We start from the raw sequence: 25073 nt of genomic DNA, 5'->3' as shown, positions 1-25073 counted from the left end.
GTTACTTTTTAGTTGATTTGGGCACTATAAATGAAAAATTAAAGTTAGAAGATTTCAATATACATACCAAATAGTGATAGGATTGGCCATCTGAATACAAAATTTTGAATGCGGTTACATAAAGTCTTAACACAACTAAAAAAATCAAGTTGAGCAATAGTATGTTGTACATTGTATGCCTTTTCTAATTCGTGAGCATTGTATACAGATATTGATACTTCACTATAATCATCTATTTCTGCAATATAGACAGGTCTTTAGTAAATAATAGTGAGCACCAACAAATACAGGAAGAGGTAATTTTGTTATTTCTGTTGATTAAAATTCTCATAAAAATGGAAGAGAAAAAGCTCTTCTACAATAATAATGTTATTAACTACACTCTCTACTATTAATAAAACATGATTATCTTTTAATAGTTCACTAATTTTAAAACTCTAAATAAATATGGAAAAAGGATCATTAGAGCTATAAATCATTAGAAGCATACCATTCTTTAAATCTCTGTTAGATATAGCCTTCTTTTGATACAACTCCATTGTAGTCTTTGCGTCCTGGAGGCTTATAGAAAAACCTTTGACACCAAAATTTTATAAAGAATGTTAGACGTTCCTTTAAGGATATTTGACATAAAAGTAAAAATAATGGAAGCAAGTATTATTTATATTTTGAACAGAGACTGATTTAGCAGGTGCATCTTTATTATATTTCCCATTTATGAGATTTTATTTTTAAGAACAAACATTGCATGAGACAGTGTTAGAAAAATAATCAATATAAAATACTAAAGACAAAGAAAAGTAATAGATAATGAACGTGGTTGATTTTTGCTAACATAGTTCGGCCAATGATGTTTAACATATATACTAGGATTTGATGTACCTAAACCTTAATCTCTAGTTACCCACAAAATAAAATTATCCCTACTAATAATAATCTCTACAAAATAAGTTATACTCAACAATAATCATAATACTCTCTATAATATGAGCCATACTTAACAATATCCACCTTGGCAAATATAAAGGCCCTATCAATAATTTATGCATAACAATTCATTCTGCCAATTGAGAGGTACATCTTCTGTTTAACATTGAGATACATGTAACAAGTTCAAGCAATACTTAAACTTGTTACTGATGATTGCCTTGGTCAACATATCAACAACATTCTCTGAAGTATAAAATAAGTAACATGTATCCATATGCAATTAACTTTCCGATCTTATGAAACATCACATAAATATGCATGCAACCAAACTCCTTGCTAAACTTCAATTCTTTCACTAATCCTGTAAGTAAAGGATTCTTCGCCAACTTCACCTATATTCATGTACTCTACTTTAGTTTTCGATATGAACATTATGGATTAAGACAATGACTTCCATCAAATAGGTTCTCTTGCTAAAGTAAATACATACCACATTGTAGATCTTCTATCATCCATATCATCATCATAGTCTAAATCAACCTATCCTACAATTGAAGGCTCATCATGTTCATTTTTAAACATGATCCCATAACTCTTTCCAAAAACACTTCCCTGATAGAAGTTTGTTTGACGATCAGAGAGAAAATATCAATAATTAATCCCCTTTTGTTGTGAGTACCCCTTTTCTATAAGATGATCCTTGAACTTTTCCCCTTATTTTTCCTATTATAACTTGTTTTCTCTCAAACTCGCACTTTAACTAATGACCATTTTTTCCTTTAGGAAACAGAACAAGCTCCCATGTTTGAATTTTCTTCAAGGACTCCATCTGCTCCACCATTTCATCCATCAACTTATATTTTTCTTGGCTAGCAATAGTTTCTCTAAAAGTATAAGGGTCACTGAAACTAGTAAGAACTGCATTGCTTGCCAAGTCTTCGTACCTATTTCTTTCTTGTAGCTCAGCTGAATAGGGGATCTCTGTCACGTACAAGAGTGTAATCATGTACTTCACTTGAAAATTCAATTTCATGGTCAATTTAAGTATCAGTGTCTGGTTCTTAATGTTGTTCAAACACTACATGCATATTGTTCAATGGTGACGAATCAACATTCGCCTAAATCACATGTTTCCTAGAAGTTTCTCCATCAAATGTTGGTAAATATATTGTAACAATTTCCTTCAACATTAATTGTTGATAAAAAACAACATCATTGTTCATTACCATCTTGGTTTTAATCAGATCCTATAACTTTAACCCCTTCACACCTTTTGTAGATTCTAAGAACACATACTTATTCGAGTTTCAATCAAGTTTGGATCGATCTTCATTGGATATATGCTTATAAGCTAGACACCCAAAAATATTTAAATTCTCAAGATCAATAGAATTAGATGCTTATATCTCCTTTTCTACCTTCCCTTACAATGATGCACGTGGTGACTTGTTGATGAGATGATAAGCCATGGTAACTGTATCTGCCCGTAAACTTTTTGATAGTCCAACATTTATCAAGACACATATACCCATTTAAGCTAGATACCTATTTATTATGTCTCCCATACCATTTTCCGAATCTCTTTAACTATCCGTGTTCTCTCTTTTCCCTCAACTCTTTACTTTCCGCACTTTATATTCTGCTAATTTACTTTTTTACTGCTTAATATTAAAAAAAAATCAAAATATTTTTAAACTCTGATTTTAATTCCAAATATTTTTCAAAACCATGTTTTTCTGAACTACACAATTCACTCCCCTCCCCTCCCAACCTGCGTGTGAAGTCACATGTCCAACATACCACAACTTGAATTTGGTAGAGATTTCATATTTAAATTTTAATAAATACAATTCTTTGAGATATTCTCAAACACTTTTCTTTGATCACAACAGTGTGGTATTTTCTAGGATATCGCTCATAATAGAGTGCAAAAGATTTGTTGGGACTAGGTTTTCTATAGAGTTACTAAAACCCTTTTATTCTATTCGGGCCGGCCCATAATCCCAACAATCTAGTGCGGACCAGGCCGTGAAGTACCTTTAAAAAATACGTCCCTGTCTTTTTGGGCCAGCCCATTGGGCTTATGTTTTTTATGGGTTGGGTCGGGCCAAGCGGGCTTCGGGCTGGCCCATTAAAAAATGATTTTGGTAAATTTTGGAGAAAAAAGATTGAGATAAGATATGATTGTATAAATGTGTTTTTAAGTGATAAAGAAAAGTTAAAGAGGAAAAGATATATTTTTAAGATGATGTGATAAAAAAAATGGTTGTGAGATGAAGAGAAAATTTGATAAGTATTGGTGAATAATATTAAGTTACTTTGTACTTTTACATGGATGATTTTGTGGTATTCATATATGGATAAATATTTTAAACATCACTTATATACGTTTATGACGACTTTCTACTTATGATGTGTTGCATTTATGTATTACATCCATTTTTATAAAATTAACACTATAATATTGAAATACGGGTCAGGCTAATCCATCGGACATTTGAAAAATGGGCCGAACTCATTTTATGTAGCCCATTAAACAATTGGGCCGGACCAACCTATTTAAACATCTTGGCCCATCAAACTAAAGTAGGCTGGTCGGGCCGGTCCATTTGACAGCTCTAATCCCCTCCCATAGAATTCTTTAGATCCCACTTTGAGTAGCCTATTACCGTTTTGGTATCATAGGTTACGAATTGGGGATACTTTATATCATGAAAAAATGTTGTAAGTACTTAGTTACAATATCTCTTAATCTTCTATATCTAATTTGTTTTTTTTTTGTGTATGCAAGGAATATATTAAAGGGAGAACTAAGGGTTCTCCAACCTTTTTACACGAGGCACGGGCAAAAACCCGACAAAAAGAAAATTATCCACCAATTAATCTACAAGAGAAAAGAAATGGGATCTTTACAAAAATCATAGAAAGAATAACTGGGATGGGTAATTTTACCGCAAAAAGACCACTTCCAAGCCATCGACTTAATGTTCCAAACCGTATCGTTTAAGCTCCAACCGACGTCCCGAAAGCACACACCATTCCTAACCAACCAAAGGGACCAAGAAGTGGCTAACCAAACAACGTCCGCCTTATTGTGCTTCACCTTGTTTGTCCGGAAAAACAAATGCCAATCCATAAAAGAAGACAAACAATCCTCCTCCACACTAACCAATTTGCCCACCCAAATGGCTATTTCGGACCAAATCCTTTTAACAATGTGGCACTCAAAAAAGGAATGATTCCTACTTTCTAAATCAAGACCACAAAAAATTCACTTAAGATTATCAAAAGAGAAATTAATACCTCTAAACAACAAAAGATCATTTGTTGGAAGTCTATCAAGAAATAATCTCCAACCAAAAGCCTTTATCTTGAAAGGTATTTCCGCTTTCCAAATGATGCCAAAAGCTTCATCATGCTTGTTGGCGGGACCATACGGGATAGAATCTTTCAAGAAAAATTGGTAGCACGAGGCCGCCGAGAAAACGGTGTCTATGCCGAAATTCCAAGTAACCATGTCCGCCCCCTCTCCTTTCTTCGGCCCCCCATGATGTTCCAAACGGTCAAAAAACATAGCAAGATTATCCCTATAAATCACATCATTCAAAATCACCAGAGCTAAACCAAAATCACCCCACTTCCAAGATCCATCAATCCATCCTCCCATCGCTCCTACCGAAACTCCTTTAAGGCAAGAAGCTTCAAACAAATCCGGAAAAACATCCTTCAAGGCATCTTCACCCAACCAACAAGATTCCCAAAAGGGAGTTGTATAACCATTATGAACATCAAATCTACAACACTTAACTAAAGAATCCTTATCATAATCTTTACCAATATTAACAATGTCACTCCACCAAAAAGAAAAAGAAGAGTATTTTGTGCAATTACCTCCACTAAACCCATGAGAAGTTAGATCCCCATACAGGGCCTTCAAAACTCTATACCATAACGAATCTTTCTCTTTAAGAATCCTCCACCTCCACTTGTTAAGAAGTGCTAAATTGAAAGCCGCTATGTTCTTCACCCCAAAACCGCCCAAACCAAACGGTAAGATAATTTTTTCCCAACTCACCCAATGAATTTTCCTTTTATCATCCGTCCCTCCCCACAAAAAATTACTTTGTAAACTTGTGATCCTTTTCGCCACTTTCGAAGGCATCTTGTAAAAAGACATCATGAAAATGGTTAAAGAACAAAGAATAGACTTCAAAAGAGTTATCCTTCCCCCAAGATTTAGAAACCGATTCTTCCAACCTCCCAACCTCTTTTTCATCTTCTCAATCGTAGGAATCCACGTTGTTTCCTTCCTAGGATCTTTCCCAATAGGAATACCAAGAAAAAGAAAGCTACTATCCTCCACTTTACAAGATAAAAAATTGGCCGCCGCCTCCAAGAAATAATTACTAACATTTATACCAATCAACTTACTCTTATGATAGTTAATGCCAAGGCCCGAAACGATTTCAAACGCTCTAAGAATTGCCTTCACCGCCCACACAAGCTTCCAAGAACCATCCCCTACTATTAAAGTGTCATCCGCAAATTGTAACAAATCCACCCAACAAGCTCTTTTAATATCAAACCTATAAAATTCCCCCACTTCGATGGATTGTCTCACAAGCCCCGAAAGACCTTCCGCCACCAAAACAAAGAGAAAAGGAGAGAGAGGATCTCCTTGTCTCAAGCCTCTAGTCACCCCGAATTCTTTAGTGGGGCTTCCATTAAATAGCACCGACATGTTACTATTAAACACCAATAATTCCATCCATAAGAGCCATTTCCTTCCAAACCCCATTCTAATCAACCTATAACGCAAAAAATTCCAATTAACCTTATCATAGGCCTTCTCAAAATCCACTTTAAATAACAAGAAATTCTTACCCTCCACACAAATGAAAGAGCCTAAATGATTTTCCTAATGCCACGAAGAAATCGGAATTCCAAGCGTGAACTGGAATGCCAAACACCCTAAACCACACAACTCTGGATACATCGACAACCTCCCCACTCCATTTCTTAATATCTAAGAACCAGTCTTTCCACCACGACTCTCCCTCCCCAATCAAATCCTCCATAAATCCTTCTTCCCTCTCTTCAAGAATACACACATTGCCTCCCATCGGAGATACCTTGATAGCGAACAACCCCTCCATATCAAAGTGGTTTTGAATGTTATAGGCAGAACCTGGAATTCTGACTCTACCTACATAAGCCTTCTTCAATCTCTCCAAATCTTCCTTCTTAGCAGAATATTTCAAACATGCTGCCACTGATGCTTTGGCCTGCCCAACAACATTCACTCCATGAAGAACCTCCGCATAAGTCTTTGAGCCTACAGCTGCCGACTCACCGCTCCCTACATCAACCTTACCGTGCAACCTGAACAAAACCTCCCCTACTCTATCTCTAAAGGTCCTACTGTTCGACCTGTTATCCTCCACACCCCAGTTGAATCTAGGCACGTTCACATGAATCTTCTTCCCACCAATCAGAATATTATCAAGACGAACCGCTAAGAGGCGACAATCCCCTGCCTCTCTGAAACGCGCGAAGCCGAACCTCTTCCCAATCTTATTCCTCCGCGGCGAAATCAGAACCTCCGCCACATCCCCAACACAACCAAATAGCTCGAAGAGAAGCTTAGCCGTCGTGGTTTCCAGGAACTCCGAAACGTACACAGACGAGATGACTTCCCCTGCGTTTTTGTGATTACGATTTCTTCCACCAGCTGGAAAAATGTCCCACCTAGGTTTCAAATTGCTGAACACTTTCCTCTTTCCTGCTCGCTGCCAACCAAACGCCGGACGCCATTGATAACTATCGCACCTTTGAAACACAAAAACGGGGGAAAACCTAACCCCCTTCTAGAGAGAGGTTAGAGAGACCCAAAAACTAGAGAGAGAATGAAATTTAGAGAGAGAATAGAGAATTTCTATATCTAATTTGTCGCTAGCATTTAAAGTTCAACGATGAAATATTTTTTTAAAAAAATAAAATTTTAAATAATTTTCAATTTCACCTTTTTAAAAATGTTGTGTTTTAATAACATCCATATGTATGTGTCACTTACAGTAGTATAACATTTGCTTCCACCAAGATAGCCTACTTGCACTTTTGAAGGCTGACTTCCTAGTAGCAAGAATTTCGAGAGGAGTGATGTCATTTTTATCCTTTATAGAGCCAAGACTTTCATAGCAATACATTATTATAGTTGCCAAATCTGTTGCACAAGATAAAGATACATAGATTATTATATTGACAAGATGTAATGGTCACTATTATTTTAATTTCAATTAGATTTAGCTTATTGTTTTAATTTAAAATGAAAATGTTTTATAAGAATAAAACTGTAAAGACAATTGTTTAAATGAACATATAATTAAAAAAATATCAAAATTTAGTATTTCATTAATAATATATATATATATATATATATATATATATATATATATATATATATATATATATATATATATATATATATATATATATATATATATATATATATATATATATATATATATATATATATATATATATATATATATTATATTTCTTAACTTATAGGATTTCACCAGTTCTGTATTAAAACAATGGAAAATTTTCATTTTTTCTTTGAATAATTATTTTCTTTTCTTATTTTAGAAAAATATTTTAAAGAAAGTCGAAAAGAATAAAAGAGTAAACAGAAATGAATGAATAAATAAAGAGATAAAAAACTAACCAAACATTTCTCCTCCAATGGCAACATGAAGGATGCTAGTATCATTGTTATTTAAAGCAGCGTTGATATCATATGGAAAAAACTGTTGTAGGTAAACAAACACCAATCTTTTGCCTGCACGCACAGCCCAAAAAAGTGGTGTTTCTCCATCAGCATTCTTCTCTTGAATCAAATATTTCCTTTCACCGTTTTTTCCAATTATAACTTCACACACATCTGTGAACCCTCTATATGCTGCAAGGTGAAGAGGAGTAGCCCCTATTTCATTCATCAATCTCAAACTACTTTCATCCTCAAGCCTTTCTATTGCTGCTACGAGACATTTCACTACGTTTTTGAACCCATTGCTTATTGCCACGTGTAATGCGGTTCCTCGTCCCATGATTATTATCTTGTGAAACTTTGTATCTACTTGGTATTTTTCAATTACCTCGTTCCATTTGTCTTCCATTACTAGCTCACGGAACACCTTAGCTACATAATTCATTTTGCAATATTCCTTATTTAATAACAAAAGAAAAAAAATGCACTGATAATGTAAATTTTTTTTCCTGTCAATCAATGACGATTATATATCCCCTTGAATCAGACTGAATTTTTTTTAATAAATTGTAATATATTTTCATTAGATAACACCATTAAACCCCTAAGAAAAGGTGAAGAAGATAGTGAGTGCCAATATATAAAGAAAGTATAGACTTTTGACATACCTTCTCTACTTTCGTTACCATGATAAGATTGAGCTACGCGTAGATGGGGCACATTATGTGCCATTCTTAGAGATTGAAATACTGAATGAAAGTAGATAGTGTTGCTGGAAGGTACTAGCAAGATATAATGCAAACCTAATTCTCCTATATTAGAAAAGAAATGAATCTGATACTTAGGAAAAACATTGAACATACACGAGTATCACATTAAGGAGTGTCACTTTGTAATAATATATTTATTCCTTTCTTCAACTTTGCAGCTTTTGAAGTGTGTAAGAAACATATAATATGATGAGAAAAGAAAAGTGCAATAGGTTCACTGCTGAGTGAGATTCAAGCTTTAGCAAAACCTTGTTTTATATTTTACTTTGGTCTAAAGTAAATGCTACCTTCTTTTTTACTTTAGCCTAATATAAGGCTTCTAATATCTCTTCGTGTAGAATCTAACATTATGAGAATTTTTATTTCAATAACTATATTTTTCAAAAAAAATTCCGAAATAACCAACTTTTCAAAATAATTACATAAATGACCTAAATTTTTTAGAAATAACACGTTGTCGTTAGGGGGTGGCGACAACACTACCTCCTTAATGCATTCGCCATTGGACCTGGCAAATATGCACCTTTTAAAGCCCAAGTTGCCACTGGGCCTGGCGACAACACCCAAATATGACATTGTTTTAACCGTTGTAATCTCTTAGATTTTAATCGTTTGTTGTGTTGTTGTTTCCGTCGTTGTGTTGTTGTTTCCGTCGTTGTGTTGTTTTTTTAACCGTTGTAATTTCTTAGATTTTAATTGTTTGGTGTGTTGTTATTTTAGTCATTGTGTTGTTTTTGTAATTGTTGATTTTAATTGAAATTTTTTTCGTGTTATTGTTTATGTTGTTTACCATGTATGTTGTAACTCATCTGACTAATGAAAAAAAAGTCAATTTCATTGGTAAAATAAATTACAAATAGCATTGAACCTAAAAACTATGTTGTGGAACTAGATCCATGATTAGGGCACTTGTTCTTATTATGCCCGACCTCACGACATATACTACACCTCCTTTGCATTTTTTCAGTGGCGTCCATTTCGATTCTAATACGCTTGTTGTTTGTTCGACCGCTTTTATTCCGGCGCATTAAATCGTTGTGCCAAACTGTTTCCCCCCTCGTACACAGGCCAATATGCCTCCATCGCTACCACTGGAAAGTAATTGGCGTATACGTTGAGCAACGTTGATACCTTGTAAATGGGTGACACCAATGATAATGCATCAAAGTGAGTATGTGAACATGCTGCAATGACATGGGAGCAAGGCATGCGATAGGCTTGAAATTGGCCACAGTCGCACCAACGATCTGGGATTGAGATCCGATACTGTTGTCGTGGAAGCCCCTGGTTGTGGTCAATTGTTTCTTTGACACTGAAATGTGGCCATGGCGGACGAACTCTATAACTCAATGGGTGTTTCCCTTGGCAGATTCTTGCTGCACATATTTCATGCAGACATCGCTGTACACTTGCTATGTCTGTAACATTGACTCCCACTGCTTACCTCTTGTGGCGAACAAAGTTGCCATCCGAAAATATGTTGCATTCACCAAAGCCGTTACTGGTAGGTTTCATATGCCCTTGAAAACGTCGTTCATCGATTCCATAAGATTTGTAGTCATGTGGGCCCACCTCACACTATTGTCGTATGACCTAGTCCATTTCGCTATGTCAATGTTATCAACCCACCTCCCCGCATCTGGATTTGATAACGCTATTTCACGGCGGTAGTATTGAAATCCAGGTTGGTTTAAGGCATACCCCGCGTTCACCAAATGGTTCTTCAAAAATTTATCTTTGATCTCTCGCATAAAATTTTGTCTGATATGCCTAACGCAGTAGACATGCGTAGACGGGGGTTCGTGTCAACCATTTGCCGGATTGTTGTATGCGCTTTCAATAGAAGTATGCCTGTCCAAAATCAAACAAAGACCAGGTTGTGGAGCAACTTTAGTTCGGAGATTCTTGAGAAAGAAACTCCAAGCAGCAATTGTTTCTCCTTTTACGAGAGCAAAGGCTATTGGGAAAATATTGTTGTTTCCATCTTGTGTGACCGCCATCAGTAACGTTCCTTTGTATTTCCCATACAACCAGGTTCCATCAATTTGAATAATCGGCTTGGAAAAACAAAATCCGATGATGCATGGTCGAAACGCCCAGAAAAGTCTATGGAAAATTCCATTACCTTTGAGAGGGGTTCCGTCTTGGGATTGTGCCGGCAATGTCTCTAATATAGTAACCGTCCCAGGTGAATATAATTGAAGTGCGGCCAAGTAGCGAGGAAGTTGTTTGTAGGATTCCTCCCAATTGCCGTAGACCATTTCAATTGCCTTCTACTTCGCTAACCAAGCCTTTATGTACGACGGTATATATTTGAACACAGAAACGCAATGGGAGATAGTCTTCTTCACCTTTAGTGACAGGTCAGCATCTACGAGAGGTATTATGGTATGGCATATCATGTCATGACTTAGTCTCTGATGATCTTGTGCCATATTTGTGTTAACGCAAGTGTGGGTTTGAGAAATGGAACCTATCACCCAAGCATTAAATTTATTCTTAAATGATGCCTTAAGCCTGTACCCACACTCTGGGTTTCTGCACAAAATGCCACATCTTTCTGGACTTGAGCGGTCAACATTGAAATCAACACAGTTTGCTAAGTGCCAGTTTTTTATTGCTAGCATACAATCTTCCTTTGAACGGAATGTGTCACCCTTTTTTAACTCCTCGTCGGACCTCATATACGGGTTGTAGAACATTTCTGATGATGGTTCATCCTCCCCCAAATTAAGTGTTGTGAAGTGCGCTGGAGGTGAGTACGCATGCGCATCGGGTACTGGAACTTGTTCTTCATCTTCGGAATCACGGTTCACCAAGTCATCAACCACATCTTCTACTTCAGTTTCTTCATCTTGTTCGTCATCAACAACGGGATCAATAACTCGTGACTGCATATTTTGAGACAGAACAAGTTGTTCCAACACTATGTACAACTCCAGATAATCATAACCATAATACTCATGGTTAAGAAACATGTTTTGAACCTCTATGTCAGTTTGTATATGTGATTGATAAAACCTGACCGAGTTGTTATCAAGAACATATGGTTGTTGGTAAAAAATTTGAGAGACTGGTTCTCTAAGTTTGGACTCGATTTTCTTTTTTAGATACGACAGATCTGCTTTTCTATTTAGAGAAAAACGTGTAGAATTAGTGTTTCTAAATTGAAAACTGTTTGTGTCGCAGTGGTAGGTCTCACCATTTATGTGAGCTCGAACTTTGTATTGTGGTGTGGATGCCATTTTTTTAGTGAAGAAATATTTGGTTAAGAAAATGTGTACGTAATGAAGTGGTGTATAAATTTGTGAGAGAAGTGGCGTATAAATATATGATGCAAGACACTAAGTGGAGAAGAAAATACATGCAAGAATCAATTTAGACAAGACTTATGCATGCTTGCTGAACACCTAGCGTATCTCTTCCATACTAGCCTTCACATTTTGCATGCATTCAGACTGACCCATGCATGCCTTCTACAATTGCAGCAAGTCTCCAGTGTGGGAGGAGAATTCAATGAATATTTGCACATAGTCGCCAGTGTGAGTGGCGACTTGCTATGTGTACGAAATCCAAATTTGCATGCACTTGTCTTGTCAAATTTTTTATATGTATTTAATATGTGAATTTGGTTATAAATAGTTGGTAACTCTTATTCATTTTCATCATCACCAAACAGTTTTCATCAGAGAAAATAGTCGGTAACTCCTGCAAACATATCTCTTCTAACTATGGGTCAAGAACACCGGGGAACTATTGCAAGCATTGCAACATACGTAAGTTTATGTTTACTCAATTCAATTATTTATTTATTAAGGTAATCAAATACATTATTGTTTATGTTTACTCAATTCAATTATTTTTTTAATAGGATTTCACTAGATATCACACCCTTTCACACTCGATGGGTGCTCCCGACCCTTGAATTGTGCCTTACATCGAGCGTCCGAGATTCGCTTTTAGTATCATGTTTTAAACAAACATCACTTTTTACAAACATCACTTTTTACAAATATTTCGCTTTTACAAACATCACATTTTACAAATATAACGCTTTTACATCTCATGTTTTAATGTTTAAAAAAAAAAACTCAAGACAAACATATGCATTGCATCTCATGAATCCATTATTATACATATTCTGCTACATAATTTCAAATGTTAGCATCAGAAAGAATTTGCACAAAGGTACAACTAATGACTAAAAGTCATCCCGACAGACAAAATCACTTCAGCAACATTTACTACGCTTGACTCAATGAATACAAGGGGCAGGACATGCTTTGTCCGATCAATCTAGGGCAATCATGTCAAGATTCAAAGAATCTCTCAAGAACGTCGAACAATCAGGGGCATGCACCCAAGTGGGTCTGAAGCTACCTCTCGATCAGTCATGGGCATCATCCTCAGTTTATGATTCCTAGGGGCAGGTCACCCATAGTAAACATCTCATAAGGTTCTCGTGAGGCGGATCTCTTCAAAGTCCCTACTAGCAGGGGCAGATCTATGCAAGTCCATGTTGAACACTTCGATTAATACTCATTAGTGTGTTCCAATCAATACGAGTCCAGGAATGACAGTTCAAGACCTCCATGTCTTCCCACAAAGCCAGTTTCACAGGAACATATCCCCACAGAGTAATCATTAAGAAGATATCCTCAAACACTCTTAACAAAAGACTTAGCTCATCAACGGAATTCACGTCTTCAACATTGCCGATTCTCCGACACTTTGCTCTCCTCCAACATGGTTTATTAATATCTTTTATCCCCAATCAGGGTACATCAAGTTATTGTTCATCCCTAAGCAAAAATCATAAATCCCCAAGCTGAATATCTTCCAGACAAGATAAATACATCAAGGTCCCGACCAAAATACCTCATACGATATGAGTCATAATCATACATCGCATACATATCCATACATTACATATGGCGTCTCATGATAAACTCATAACATACAAAGTTTCTCATTTATTTTGAGGGATTCATTACATAATACATGCATCATGACATTGCATAAAAATTGCTATACCTATTGCAGAATACAGGTACAAACGAATGAACGAAATCTCCAACTTTCCAAGATCTAATTCAACTACTACGAACGGTACTGACACGGTCAACGCTCGAAGATCTAATTCATTTACCACGAACGGTGATGACACGATCATTCTCAAAGATCTAATTCAGTTACTACGAATGGTACTGACACGGTCGACTCTCAGAGATCTAATTCCATCATCACGAACGGTGTGGACACGATCAATTATCTCCTAAAGCCTAATTCAGTTACTACGAATGGTGCTGACACGACAAGAGATCTAATTCTATCATCACGAACGGTGTGGACACGATCATCTTTCCAAGATCTAATTCAGTTACTACAAACGGTACTGACACGATCAACCTTTAAGGATCTAATTCTATCATCACGAACGGTGTAGACACGATCATCCTTCCAAGATCTAATTCAGGTACTACGAACGGTGCTGACACGATCAAATTTCAAAGGTATAACTCTATCATCACGAACGATGTAGACGTAATCAACTGTCAAAGTCTAATTCAGTTACTACGAACGGTGCTGACACGACCAACTCTCAAAGATCTAATTCATTTACTACGAACAACAATGACACGATCAACATTCAAGAAACTACTTCTCAACACTTCAAATCCAAATATGGTCTAACGTACGGCTCATTCTAGTACTTCTCAATACAAAGGATTCAGTCTAGTGCACGACTCATCCTTCAGCCTAACGCACGACTTTCCAGACATCTACCGATACAAATTGGATTCGGTCTAACGCACGACTCATCCTTCAGCCTAACGCACGGCTTTCCAGACATCTACCGATGCAAATTGGATTCGGTCTAACACACGACTCATCCTTCAGCCTAACGCACGGCTTTCCAGACATTTATCAAATGCAAATCGGATCCGGTCTAACGCACAACCCATCTTTCAGTCTAACGTACGACTCATCCCAAGTATATCCTTCAGATACGATCTAACGTACGACGTACTCTGACTCTCAAGTCTATCAAGCTGGATGGCATCTTTAAGCCCATCTCCGATAACACTCTGCCTAGATGGCATCTTCAAGCCCATCTCTGACAAAAGTCCCTACTTCAGCTAGGGCAAATTCCTGGGTATTCTAGTGTTCAATCCTCTTCTACCTTCAAATTCCGAAAGGCACGCATGCCAATCTACATCCTCAGGTATAAGAAGATTGAACAGGGGCAGCTGTCATACCCCAAAATTTTCCCACCACATTTTTATACTCAAGCTTATACTAAAGTTCAAGACTCAAAGGCATACTCTCCTAAACAATGAACTCCTGAACTAGGGTTTTGCTTTCTCTGAAGAAAATCAATAAATTAAAGGCCCCAAGGCATCTCATATGACTTATGATGTTTCAAACTATCTCCATGACAAAATTCAGACCTCAATTCAAAGGATTGGTCACTCAATTGCTCAGAAAGTCAATAGTCGACTAGTTTGACCTAAAAGTCAACTGTGGTCAAAGTACAGTCAAAACTCCTGATTTTTTGTCAACAACCTTATTTTGAAATATCATTCACCATTTGATCAAGAATTGATCATGGTTCATCAAGGAAAGATCAGAAATCAACAATTTCAAATGTTTCTAAATTAGGGTTTTCAAAGGAGAAAGTCAACTGAAATTTGATCAGCCATAACTCCCACATGGAATATGAGAAATTTTCCATCCACAGCTCATTTTGAAGGAAATTGAATTCCCTACAATTTTGTCTCTCACATGCCAAGTCTAAAAATGCTTCATTTGAGAGATATGGAGCAAAAGATTATAGGTCCTTTTTGAAAGTCAACCAAAAGCAGTTTTTTGTCACAGCCAATAACATCAAGATAAATTCTTTAAATGAAAAAAAGATTCCAGAGTGGCTTGTAGAGGACATCTTGAGGTTTCCAAAAAGTACTAGAACTCCTCCATATCTTAAAAATTGAGGGAGTTATGCCTTGTCAAAGTTGGACAATTTCAAGGGGAAAAATGTGAAAGAAAAGGCTTCAAAATGGACTTTCTTGCAAAGAGACCCAATCTTTTTTGGCCCAATCTTGTTCCACAAGTTATCCAAGAGTCCAAAATCCAATTGCCACGAATTTTGATGTTTATTTAATTTTTTATGAATTATTAGTCAATTAAAAGTGATAAATAATTCATATAAATTATGTAAAATCAAATATTTGATTGGGAAGCATATAAAAATCAAATTGGATCACCATTTAAGTCAGATTGCCAATATAATTTCGTGCATAGAGGTAATTGGATCATTTGAGGCCAAAATTAGAAAGATTTAAAGGAAATTTCAATCAAATCTCCATGCTTACAAATCAATGATTCAAAGGAGATTTCTTCTTGTTTTTTGACCTAATGCATCCCTATAAATGCACAAACGTATTCAGAAGCAAAAAAATTCGGTTTTGCAAGGATTGGCAGCCTCCAAGAACTCTAGTTTTGTTCTTGAAATTTGAAGAAAAAGTCAATCACGAGTTCTGTTCAAGAGGTCGATTCAAGGGATTTAAAGAATTCAATCACATTCCCTAACACTCTTGGAAGCTATTTGGATCTCCACCAAGCCTCTACGCTCTTAGAATCTTTACCAATTCATCACGGTTTGCTTCACTTTTTTAAGATCGATTGTATCAATCCACGCATCCTAAACATGTTTCATTGACATATTTGTGTTTATAATGACATATAGATTGTTTCTGGATAGTTTGATTGAACGTTTGATGCAGGAAACATAGAGCGCCATTGTTAGGGTTAACAAGCTCCGAATTAGGGGTTCTCAAAATAGACAAAATTAGACTAAACCATGGGCATAATCATGTTCAAGGGATCCAAGGGGTTCGATCTATGGTCTTGCTTGTGATTTATATGGTGCGTACAGTGTTTTCGTGTTTGCAGGTTTTGTAGCTACGGACAAAATCCGTAGGTAAAACCTTTAGCAACGGTTTGTCTGTAGCTAAAGGCTAAGACGATGGTCACGGGGGAGAAGACGACCACGTAGCCTGGTGCGATTGGCTAATTCAAACAAGAAAGCGCGCGTTCCACTTTTGGTGATCAGACGGATCAGGTGTGCGTCCATCCACGCGAGCATGGTGCATCTCAGCTCCTCCGCCATTAGATCTCCAGTCTCTCATCATCCTTCAATCCAACGCCTACCAGAGCGAGGATGCACCATAGACATTCAGATCTGCGCAGCACCGGATTAAATTTGCTAAGTTCTAATTTTTTTCTTTTTAATTGTATAATCTAGTTTTGTTTATTTATTTTATTTTATATATTGTTTTGTTTAATATATTTCTTTTTAAATATTTTCTTTTAATTAAAACTTTCTTCAAATTTTCCTTTTGTATAAAATTATTTATTTTCAATTTTTTTTTCTTTCTTAATCAACTAATTAATTTATTTAATTTAGTTAATTTTCTAAATTAATTTAATTGCTTAATTGTTTAAACAATTATTACTATTTTATTAAATGATAAAAAATATATTAATGTTAGATATTTAATCGAAACTTATTTTTCACCGATTTAATTAATTAGGTTGAAAAACCAATAATTAATTAAATTGATTCTATTTAATTTTTTAATTCTATTTAATTCGTACCCTGATTAGGGTTTACGAGGATCATTCCTACACTGAAAAACTTTCTTTGCGCAGTTTCAGGGTTAGTACCAGGATTTCCTCCGACTACGAGCCATATCAGATCAAAGCTAAGTCCCTGATTCTGTTCTTTTAGTTTAAATATTTATTTTTGCCTTTTAATTTAAATCTTTATTTTTGCCTTTTAAATTTAATTATTTCTTTTTGCCCTTCTGATTTAAAATTATGATTTTATATTCAACATCAATGAACTGGCCATACACTCACCCGTTTGTGTTATTTTCTTTTTTTTTTTAATTTTCAAGGTTAGCCAACCGTCAAAGCTCGATTAGTCGGTAACCCTAAAATTCAATCTATTTTATTTCTTCTTTAAATTATTACTTATGTCAAACCCTATTGGGGTTTAAGTTTATTGCTTTTCTTTTTTCCCCATCCCCATGGCTGATTATGTAATTGTTCCCTAGTTGTATTGTGTGGCCTTGAAGGCACTTAAAACTGTTATATTATATTAATTGCGTGGTTAGTAATCCTAGGGAGTGCTAACCTCTAATTGAAGTAGAATCATTAATTTTACAAGATAAATTATTTTAAATCTGATCACGTGATTGTTGCACCCACACACCTTTTATGGTACCCCTCTTGTTGCTTGTTGCCTGTTGCCTTGTGATTTTCAGTGCAGAATAGCCAAGTCCCTCGAATACGAGGATACCTCAGCAATGTTGCCCTCAGTTCATTCAGATCATAAGTCCCTAATGATGTTGCCTTCGATTCGCTAATATGATCTCGTCCCTCGAAGTTGCCTACGAAGTGCTGAGGTATCCTCCGGTTGCCTAAAAGTAAATGGCTATTCTGATCCTTCCCCTAGACTACCTGCCTCTTCTATGGCAGGGACAGTCTTGTGGCGAATGATGATTCGACGACCCTTTAACCTCCAAATAAAAGGACTTCCCTACCCTCCTATGGTATGGATAGCCCCAAAAGGCTAAAAGAACATTTTTCATCTAACCAGGTAATTTGCCCCTAATTTCCTTGCTCTGGCTTAAATCTTTTTTCTTACACTTTTTCATAACCCTTCAAAAAGGCTAAGCTCATTTACGAGCTAAAGTCCTTATTTCTTCTTCTATACATTTCTAAATTTTTGGTTTCAAAGAGCAAAGCAATTAAGAGCCCATGGAAAACCATAGATGCAAAGGGTGCCTTACACCTTCCCTTTGTATAAATTACCCCCCAAACTCAGTGTTTTTATTTAAAAGGTTTTTCCTGTTCTTTTAGCCTTTCTGTTAATTTGGATAAAATAAAAGTCGGTGGAGACTCTTGCTTACCGCGACATTTCGAATAAAGTCAGTTCACCGTATTACAGAACTGACGACTCTGTTGGGGATTTATTTTCTTATAAAAGAGGGGTTACCTTAAAAGCTTAGGATTCACTTAAATATTTTCTATTATTTGCTTTGTTTATTTTATTTTTCAAGGGTGCTATGGGAATGAAATGAAGGACGAATCCTATTCTCGGATTCAAGAACACTTAAGATTAGGAGTGGCATAGTCATGGCGACCTCTTTCGCATATGTGGGAGATGAGTCAATAAGAAAGTTCACACTTGAGTTAGGACTCCATAGCCATATTCACACCTTTCTCAAATGAGGGAGGTCTATGTATGTGCCTGTGGGTGCGCCGGAGCTCAAGGACCTTTAGTCACCTTTAACCCATCCTGGCCTTTAGGAACGTAATGGGGGGACTACTCTTGGCAAATGTTGAGAACTAGTCGCTACCCGATGCTACAATTCAGATAGGTTCTCTCTCAAAGTATCATTGCATGGTGCAAATGCATTATGTCCGAGGGTGCTTTAGAAGGGCTGACAATTCTGGATAACTTATAGAACCTGTTGCTGAAATCTCCTTATCCATAGAAGTACCTTTGGGAAGGAAACCTGATCATACTCCATGCAAGCCTTAAGCCAAAATTGTGTGATTTGTGTAGATTTGTTTTTCTGTGATGCATCATGCATACATGCATTCATGACATGGCTAACCCATTTCAAGGAGAAAAAAGGTTTTTTAACCATAATTTGTTTTGTAGGTTATTTGAATATGGGAATCCTAGTCCGTAAGCCTTTCTTTCTCAACTTCAAGAAAGTACCTACTACATTAAAGCTCTTATGTGATGATATTACTGGTTCTCTCGTCCTCACCGAGCCTCTCAATAAGCTGATAAATTTAGTGCGAATCAAAGTGGATGAAGCTCTCCTCAATTCTATGATGCAGTTTTATGATCCTCGTCTTCATTGTTTTACTTATAGAGATTTTCAACTGGTACCTACATTGGAAGAATTTTCTCATATAATGGACATCCCTATACCTGATCAAATACCTTACACTAGTGAGGAAGGAGGTCCTAAGTTGGAAGACATTGCTGCTGCTCTACACTTACCAAGGGCAGAAATTAACAAGGTTTGGATCAATAGAAGAGACTATTCTGGAATACCTGTGGATTTCTTATACGAGAAGGCCAAGATCTTTGCTAAAGCTCTAAGCATGGATGCCTTGGAAAGGGTGCTAACTTTGTTGATATATGGACAAGTTTTATTTCATCGTTGCAACAAAGTTGTTGATAGGGCTGCTATTAAGATCTTCCTTAGCAAGAATCTTGTTCCGACTCTACTTGGTGATTTATTGCATTCCATCATTGCCAGAGTAACAAAGAGACAAGGTTGTGTCTTACGATGCATCCCCCTTCTGCACGAGTGGTTTATTTCGCACTTGCCTCGATCAGTAATAAAGAATGAACAAGGTTTGACTTGGATTCGGAGAATTATGAAGCTTTCTTATGATGACATCATCTGGCATCAAAAAGAGTACGAGGGTATCCAGTTATTTGATTGTTGCGGAGAATTCCCTAATGTGCCTCTTCTTGGTACCCGAGGGGGAATCACTTACAATCCTATCCTCGCTCGACATCAGTTTGGTTTTGCTTTGAAAGATAGGCCACGTTCCATATATCTTAGTGCGGAAAATTTTGACTACGATTCCAATACAACCGGAAAAAAGAGCCATTTCATTAAAGCTTGGTACGAGGTAAAAAAATTGGGTATAAGAGATTTGGGATTAAGAAACTATACTCCTTCAGACCTCTATTTTAGATGGATTTACGATCGAGTTGTTGACTTTGGAATACCATATCCATCTGACACACCTGTAGTTCCAAGGATCACTCCTCCAGATGTTCACGTAGAAGTGGAACCTTATGTACCCGCTCCGGACGAAGACCTTGCTGCCACAGTTGCTCATTTAAGACAAGAAAAGGCTGATCTTGAAGAGCGTTTACAAGAGGTTGAGGCTGAAAAAGTAGTGCTAGTGGCTAATGCTAAAGAACGAGATAGTATGCTAGACTATTTCTCCCGCAAGTGGAAGATTGAAGATTTTATTTCGCCAGATCAAATACAATCATGGGAACGAGAGATTGATAGACTTGTTCAGGAAAAGAATGAAATGATCAAAGCCCATAAGGAAGAGGTCAGGGGGTTGAAGAGGAAGTGCCGACTTGAAGATTGATTTCTTTTATATTTTATTCTGTTTATTATTTCCAGTATCTTTTTCATGTAACCATAAAACTTATAATATATTGGTTTCCAGTTGAATTATTAATTTATTCTTGCTTCTATTTTTGTCTTCTTTAAATGTGTTAAAAGCCTTTAACTCCTTGAAAACATCGCATATGCATAAACAAATCATTCATAAAACATTGCATCACAGGCCTTCATAAAACAGGTGTCTCATCTTTCCGCTGTTTATTTCAGTGAGAAAATGGATCTCGAACAATCTGTCAAGAATCTCCAAGCTCAGAATTCCGAATTCCAAGCTTTGATCCTTAACTTAGCCAAGGGGCAAGAAGAATTGAAGACACTTCTGATCAAGAAAGAGAGGGATCAACATATGCAGCAAGATGGTTAAGACAAATGGAAATCCAAACCCAAGCGATCAATCGCTCTATTGCACATGCCGCTGTCTCAAGTTCTGCAACAACTGCTCAATCAAAACTTGATAACCCTATTACCTCCGTATTCAATTCCTACAAATCCTGCTCCTGGGTACAAGTATCACGCGAGATGTGCCTATCATTCGAATAGTCCCGGTCATGATACAGAGGATTGTGGACCGTTGAAGCATAAGATCCAAGATTTAATTGACGACAATATCATTGACTTCAACTCACCTGAGAAGCCCTACGTGGCTAATACTGTGTACAATCAGAAAGGTCGAGATAAACGCAACCAGCAGGTTGGGGGAGTTCTAATCTCCACACCAGCATCACAACCACAACGTACACATAACGCGCCTAAAAGATAATTCACAAAGATCAACATGACTTTGGCTGAAGCGTTGCAACAGATGCTGAAGAAAGGGCTAATTACTTTGAGGGATCCTCCTCGGAATCCTAACACTTTGTCTCATCAGTATAATCCCAATGCAAGATGTGCTTATCACTCTGACAGCATTGGACATGACACTAATGATTGCTGGCCATTGAAGAATAAGATCCAAGATTTAATCGACGACAAGACCATTGACTTCCACTCACCTGAGGAACCTCATATGGCTAATGCTGTGTACAATTGGAAAAGTCGCAATGAACACAGCCAATCTATGGGGACAATTCTGATCTCTACACCAGTTCCACAACAAGGACACAAGTCAGAGGCACCTAAACGTCAATTCACCCAGATCAATATGTCGTTGGCTCAGGAATTACGACACTTGTTGAAGTCAGAATTGATTACTTTGAAGGACCCTCCGAGGAATCCTAGTACTTCCTCTTCTCGTTATAATCCTAATGCAAGGTGTGCATATCACTCTAATAGTCCTGGACATGACACCGACAATTGCTGGACATTGAGGAACAAGATTCAAGACATGATTGATGCTGGTGAAATTGAATTCAGTCATCCCAAGACTGCTGTAGTGATCACTGCTCCCATGCCTAATCACGACAAGATTGATTAATGTCTAGAAGGATGAACTTTTTAGATCATTAGATTTACTTTCATTTGCAATTTCTTTCCTGTTTGTTCGAACATTCGACTTATGATAGACATTATCTGTTTTAATAATCATCATTAGTGCATTGTATATGTTTGTCTTGAATAAATTATTTCGCTATCACTCATTTTAAATTGTGTATTTACTTTGCAGATGTTTTGTGATATTCGACTCCTGCTAAAGCTGTATACCTTTTGAGGGAGGATGACAAAAATGATACCGCAACCTCATACAGTATGCTTTTGAACGGACTATGCTGACGATGTACAGGCATTGTTTCAATTCCTAAACAGCGGAGATATAAGGATGTTAATCCCTTGCCAACCCCTTTGAGCCTAAGGTGTAGGAGTTTTATTTCTTGAACAATTCAAAACCTTTGATCATAACCTGGGGCAGGGTAGTTATTCAGTTAACTCAGCCATGCCAGTACGCTTTTACACAAATAATGATGGTTTCCCGTAATCATTAAGTCAGAAAGTCAACATCTATCAAAAAGAAAAAGGCTATTAAGTCATCCTGCTGACTGAAATCTCAAAATAAATAGTTCAGGCAAAAGTTAGGGATAGCAAAGTCAAAAAAAAGAGGTTGCTAAAATATCCTCGACGAAAGAAAACACTTCAAAAGAGGTCACTACAAATCCTCAACAAAAAGAATTACAACAAAGGATGACTGCCTGTCCAAGTTAAACCTCTGAGACTTTAACCATTATCAAATATCAATGTTACAACTTCAGGCGTTGCTAAGGCTTAAACGCAGAATTAACTGAGCATAGGATCGAAGAACATCACGAAGATTGGGATGGGTACAAATAAATTTTGAGCCTTTATCCTTTGTTTCTTAAACCGTGAACCAAGCCACGTTACAACCCTCGAAAGTCCTAACTGAAGCATGGTTAGCTCGAAAGCATACTGTCACCAAAAAGGTATCCTGACTCCTTAAGGTTTACCAAAAATGCTGAGTTAATATTTCGCTTTTACAAACATCACTTTTTACAAATATCACGCTTTTACATCTCATGTTTTAATGTTTTTTTAAAAAAAACTCAAGACAAACATATGCATTGCATCTCATGAATCCATTATTATACATATTCTGCTACATAATTTCAAATGTTAGCATCAGAAAGAATTTGCACAAAGGTACAACTAATGACTAAAAGTCATCCCGACAGACGAAATCACTTCAGCAACATTTACTACGCTTGACTCAATGAATACAAGGGGCAGGACATGCTTTGTCCGATCAATCTGGGGCAATCATGTCAAGATTCAAAGAATCTCTCAAGAACGCCGAACAATCAGGGGCATGCACCCAAGTGGGTCTGAAGCTACCTCTCGATTAGTCATGGGCATCATCCTCAGTTTATGATTCCTAGGGGCAGGTCACCCATAGTAAACATCTCATAAGGTTCTCGTGAGGCGAATCTCTTCAAAGTCCCTACTAGCAGGGGCAGATCTATGCAAGTCCATGTTGAACACTTCGATCAATACTCATTAGTGTGTTCCAATCAATACGAGTCCAGGAATGACAGTTACTATAATACTAGGGGCAACGTTCAAGACCTCCATGTCTTCCCACAAAGCCGGTTTCACGGGAACATATCCCCACAGAGTAATCATTAAGAAGATATCCTCAAACACTCTCAATAAAAGAATTAGCTCCTCAACGAAATTCACGTCTTCAACACTGCCGGTTCTCCGACACTTTGCTCTCCTCCAACATGGTTTATTAATATCTTTTATCCCCAATCAGGGTACATCAAGTTATTGTTCATCCCCAAGCAAAAATCATAAATCCCCAAGCTGAATATCTTCCAGACAAGATAAAGACATCAAGGTCCCGACCAAAATACCTCATACGATATGAGTCATGATCATACATCGCATACATATCCATACATTACATATGGCGCCTCATGATAAACTCATAACATACAAAGTTTCTCATTTATTTTGAGGGATTCATTACATAATACATGCATCATGACATTGCATAAAAATTGCTATACCTATTGCAGAATACAGGTACAGACGAATGAACGAAATCTCCAACTTTCCAAGATCTAATTCAGCTACTACGAACGGTACTGACACGATCAACGCTTGAAGATCTAATTCATTTACCATGAACGGTGACGACAGAATCATTCTCAAAGATCTAATTCAGTTACTACGAATGGTAGTGACATGGCCGACTCTCAGAGATCTAATTCCATCATCACGAACGGTGTGGACACGATCAATTATCTCCTAAAGTCTAATTCAGTTACTACGAATGGTGCTGACACGACAAGAGATCTAATTCTATCATCACGAGCGGTGTGGACATGATCATCTTTCCAAGATCTAATTCAGTTACTACGAACGGTACTAACACGATCAACCTTTAAGGATCTAATTATATCATCACGAACGGTGTAGGCACAATCATCTTTCCAAGATCTAATTCAGTTACTACGAACGGTACTGACACGATCAACCTTTAAGGATCTTATTCTATCATCACGAACGGTGTAGACACGTTCATCCTTCCAAGATCTAATTCAGGTACTACGAACGGTGCTGACACGATCAAATTTCAAAGATATAACTCTATCATCATGAACGATGTAGACGCAATCAACTGTCAAAGTCTAATTCAGTTACTACGAACGGTGCTGACACGACCAACTCTCAAAGATCTAATTCATTTAATACGAACAGCAATGACACGATCAACATTCAAGCAACTACTTCTCAACACTTCAAATCCAAATATGGTCTAACGTACGGCTCATTCTAGTACTTCTCAATACAAAGGATTCAGTCTAGCGCACGACTCATCCTTCAGCCTAACGCACGGCTTTCCAGACATCTACCGATGCAAATTGGATTTGGTCTAACGCACGACTCATCCTTCAGCCTAACGCACGG

General features: G+C 37.0%; 2 protein-coding genes across 2 annotated transcripts; one reads left to right on the top strand and one right to left on the bottom strand.

Moving 5' to 3' along the window:
- Position 1: 1 nt before the first annotated feature.
- LOC131658849 (uncharacterized) lies at positions 2 to 8472 on the bottom strand. Its single transcript, XM_058928099.1, has 6 exons — positions 8368 to 8472; positions 7658 to 8131; positions 7004 to 7153; positions 491 to 574; positions 68 to 238; positions 2 to 24 (listed from the first exon to the last, which is right to left on the bottom strand). The coding sequence occupies exons 1-6, from the start codon at positions 8429 to 8431 to the stop codon at positions 2 to 4; spliced, it is 966 nt and encodes a 321-aa protein (XP_058784082.1). The 5' UTR covers positions 8432 to 8472.
- Positions 8473 to 19215: 10743 nt separating this feature from the next.
- LOC131658848 (uncharacterized) lies at positions 19216 to 20769 on the top strand. The gene is made up of 2 exons (XM_058928098.1): positions 19216 to 20403; positions 20758 to 20769. The coding sequence occupies exons 1-2, from the start codon at positions 19216 to 19218 to the stop codon at positions 20767 to 20769; spliced, it is 1200 nt and encodes a 399-aa protein (XP_058784081.1).
- The last annotated feature ends 4304 nt before the right edge of the window (positions 20770 to 25073 follow it).

This window comes from Vicia villosa, linkage group LG3, assembly GCF_029867415.1.
Source record: "Vicia villosa cultivar HV-30 ecotype Madison, WI linkage group LG3, Vvil1.0, whole genome shotgun sequence".
Taxonomy (NCBI): Eukaryota; Viridiplantae; Streptophyta; class Magnoliopsida; order Fabales; family Fabaceae; genus Vicia; species Vicia villosa.
Note: the sequence above shows the minus strand (reverse complement) of the source record. Positions and strands in the feature narration are given on the sequence as shown.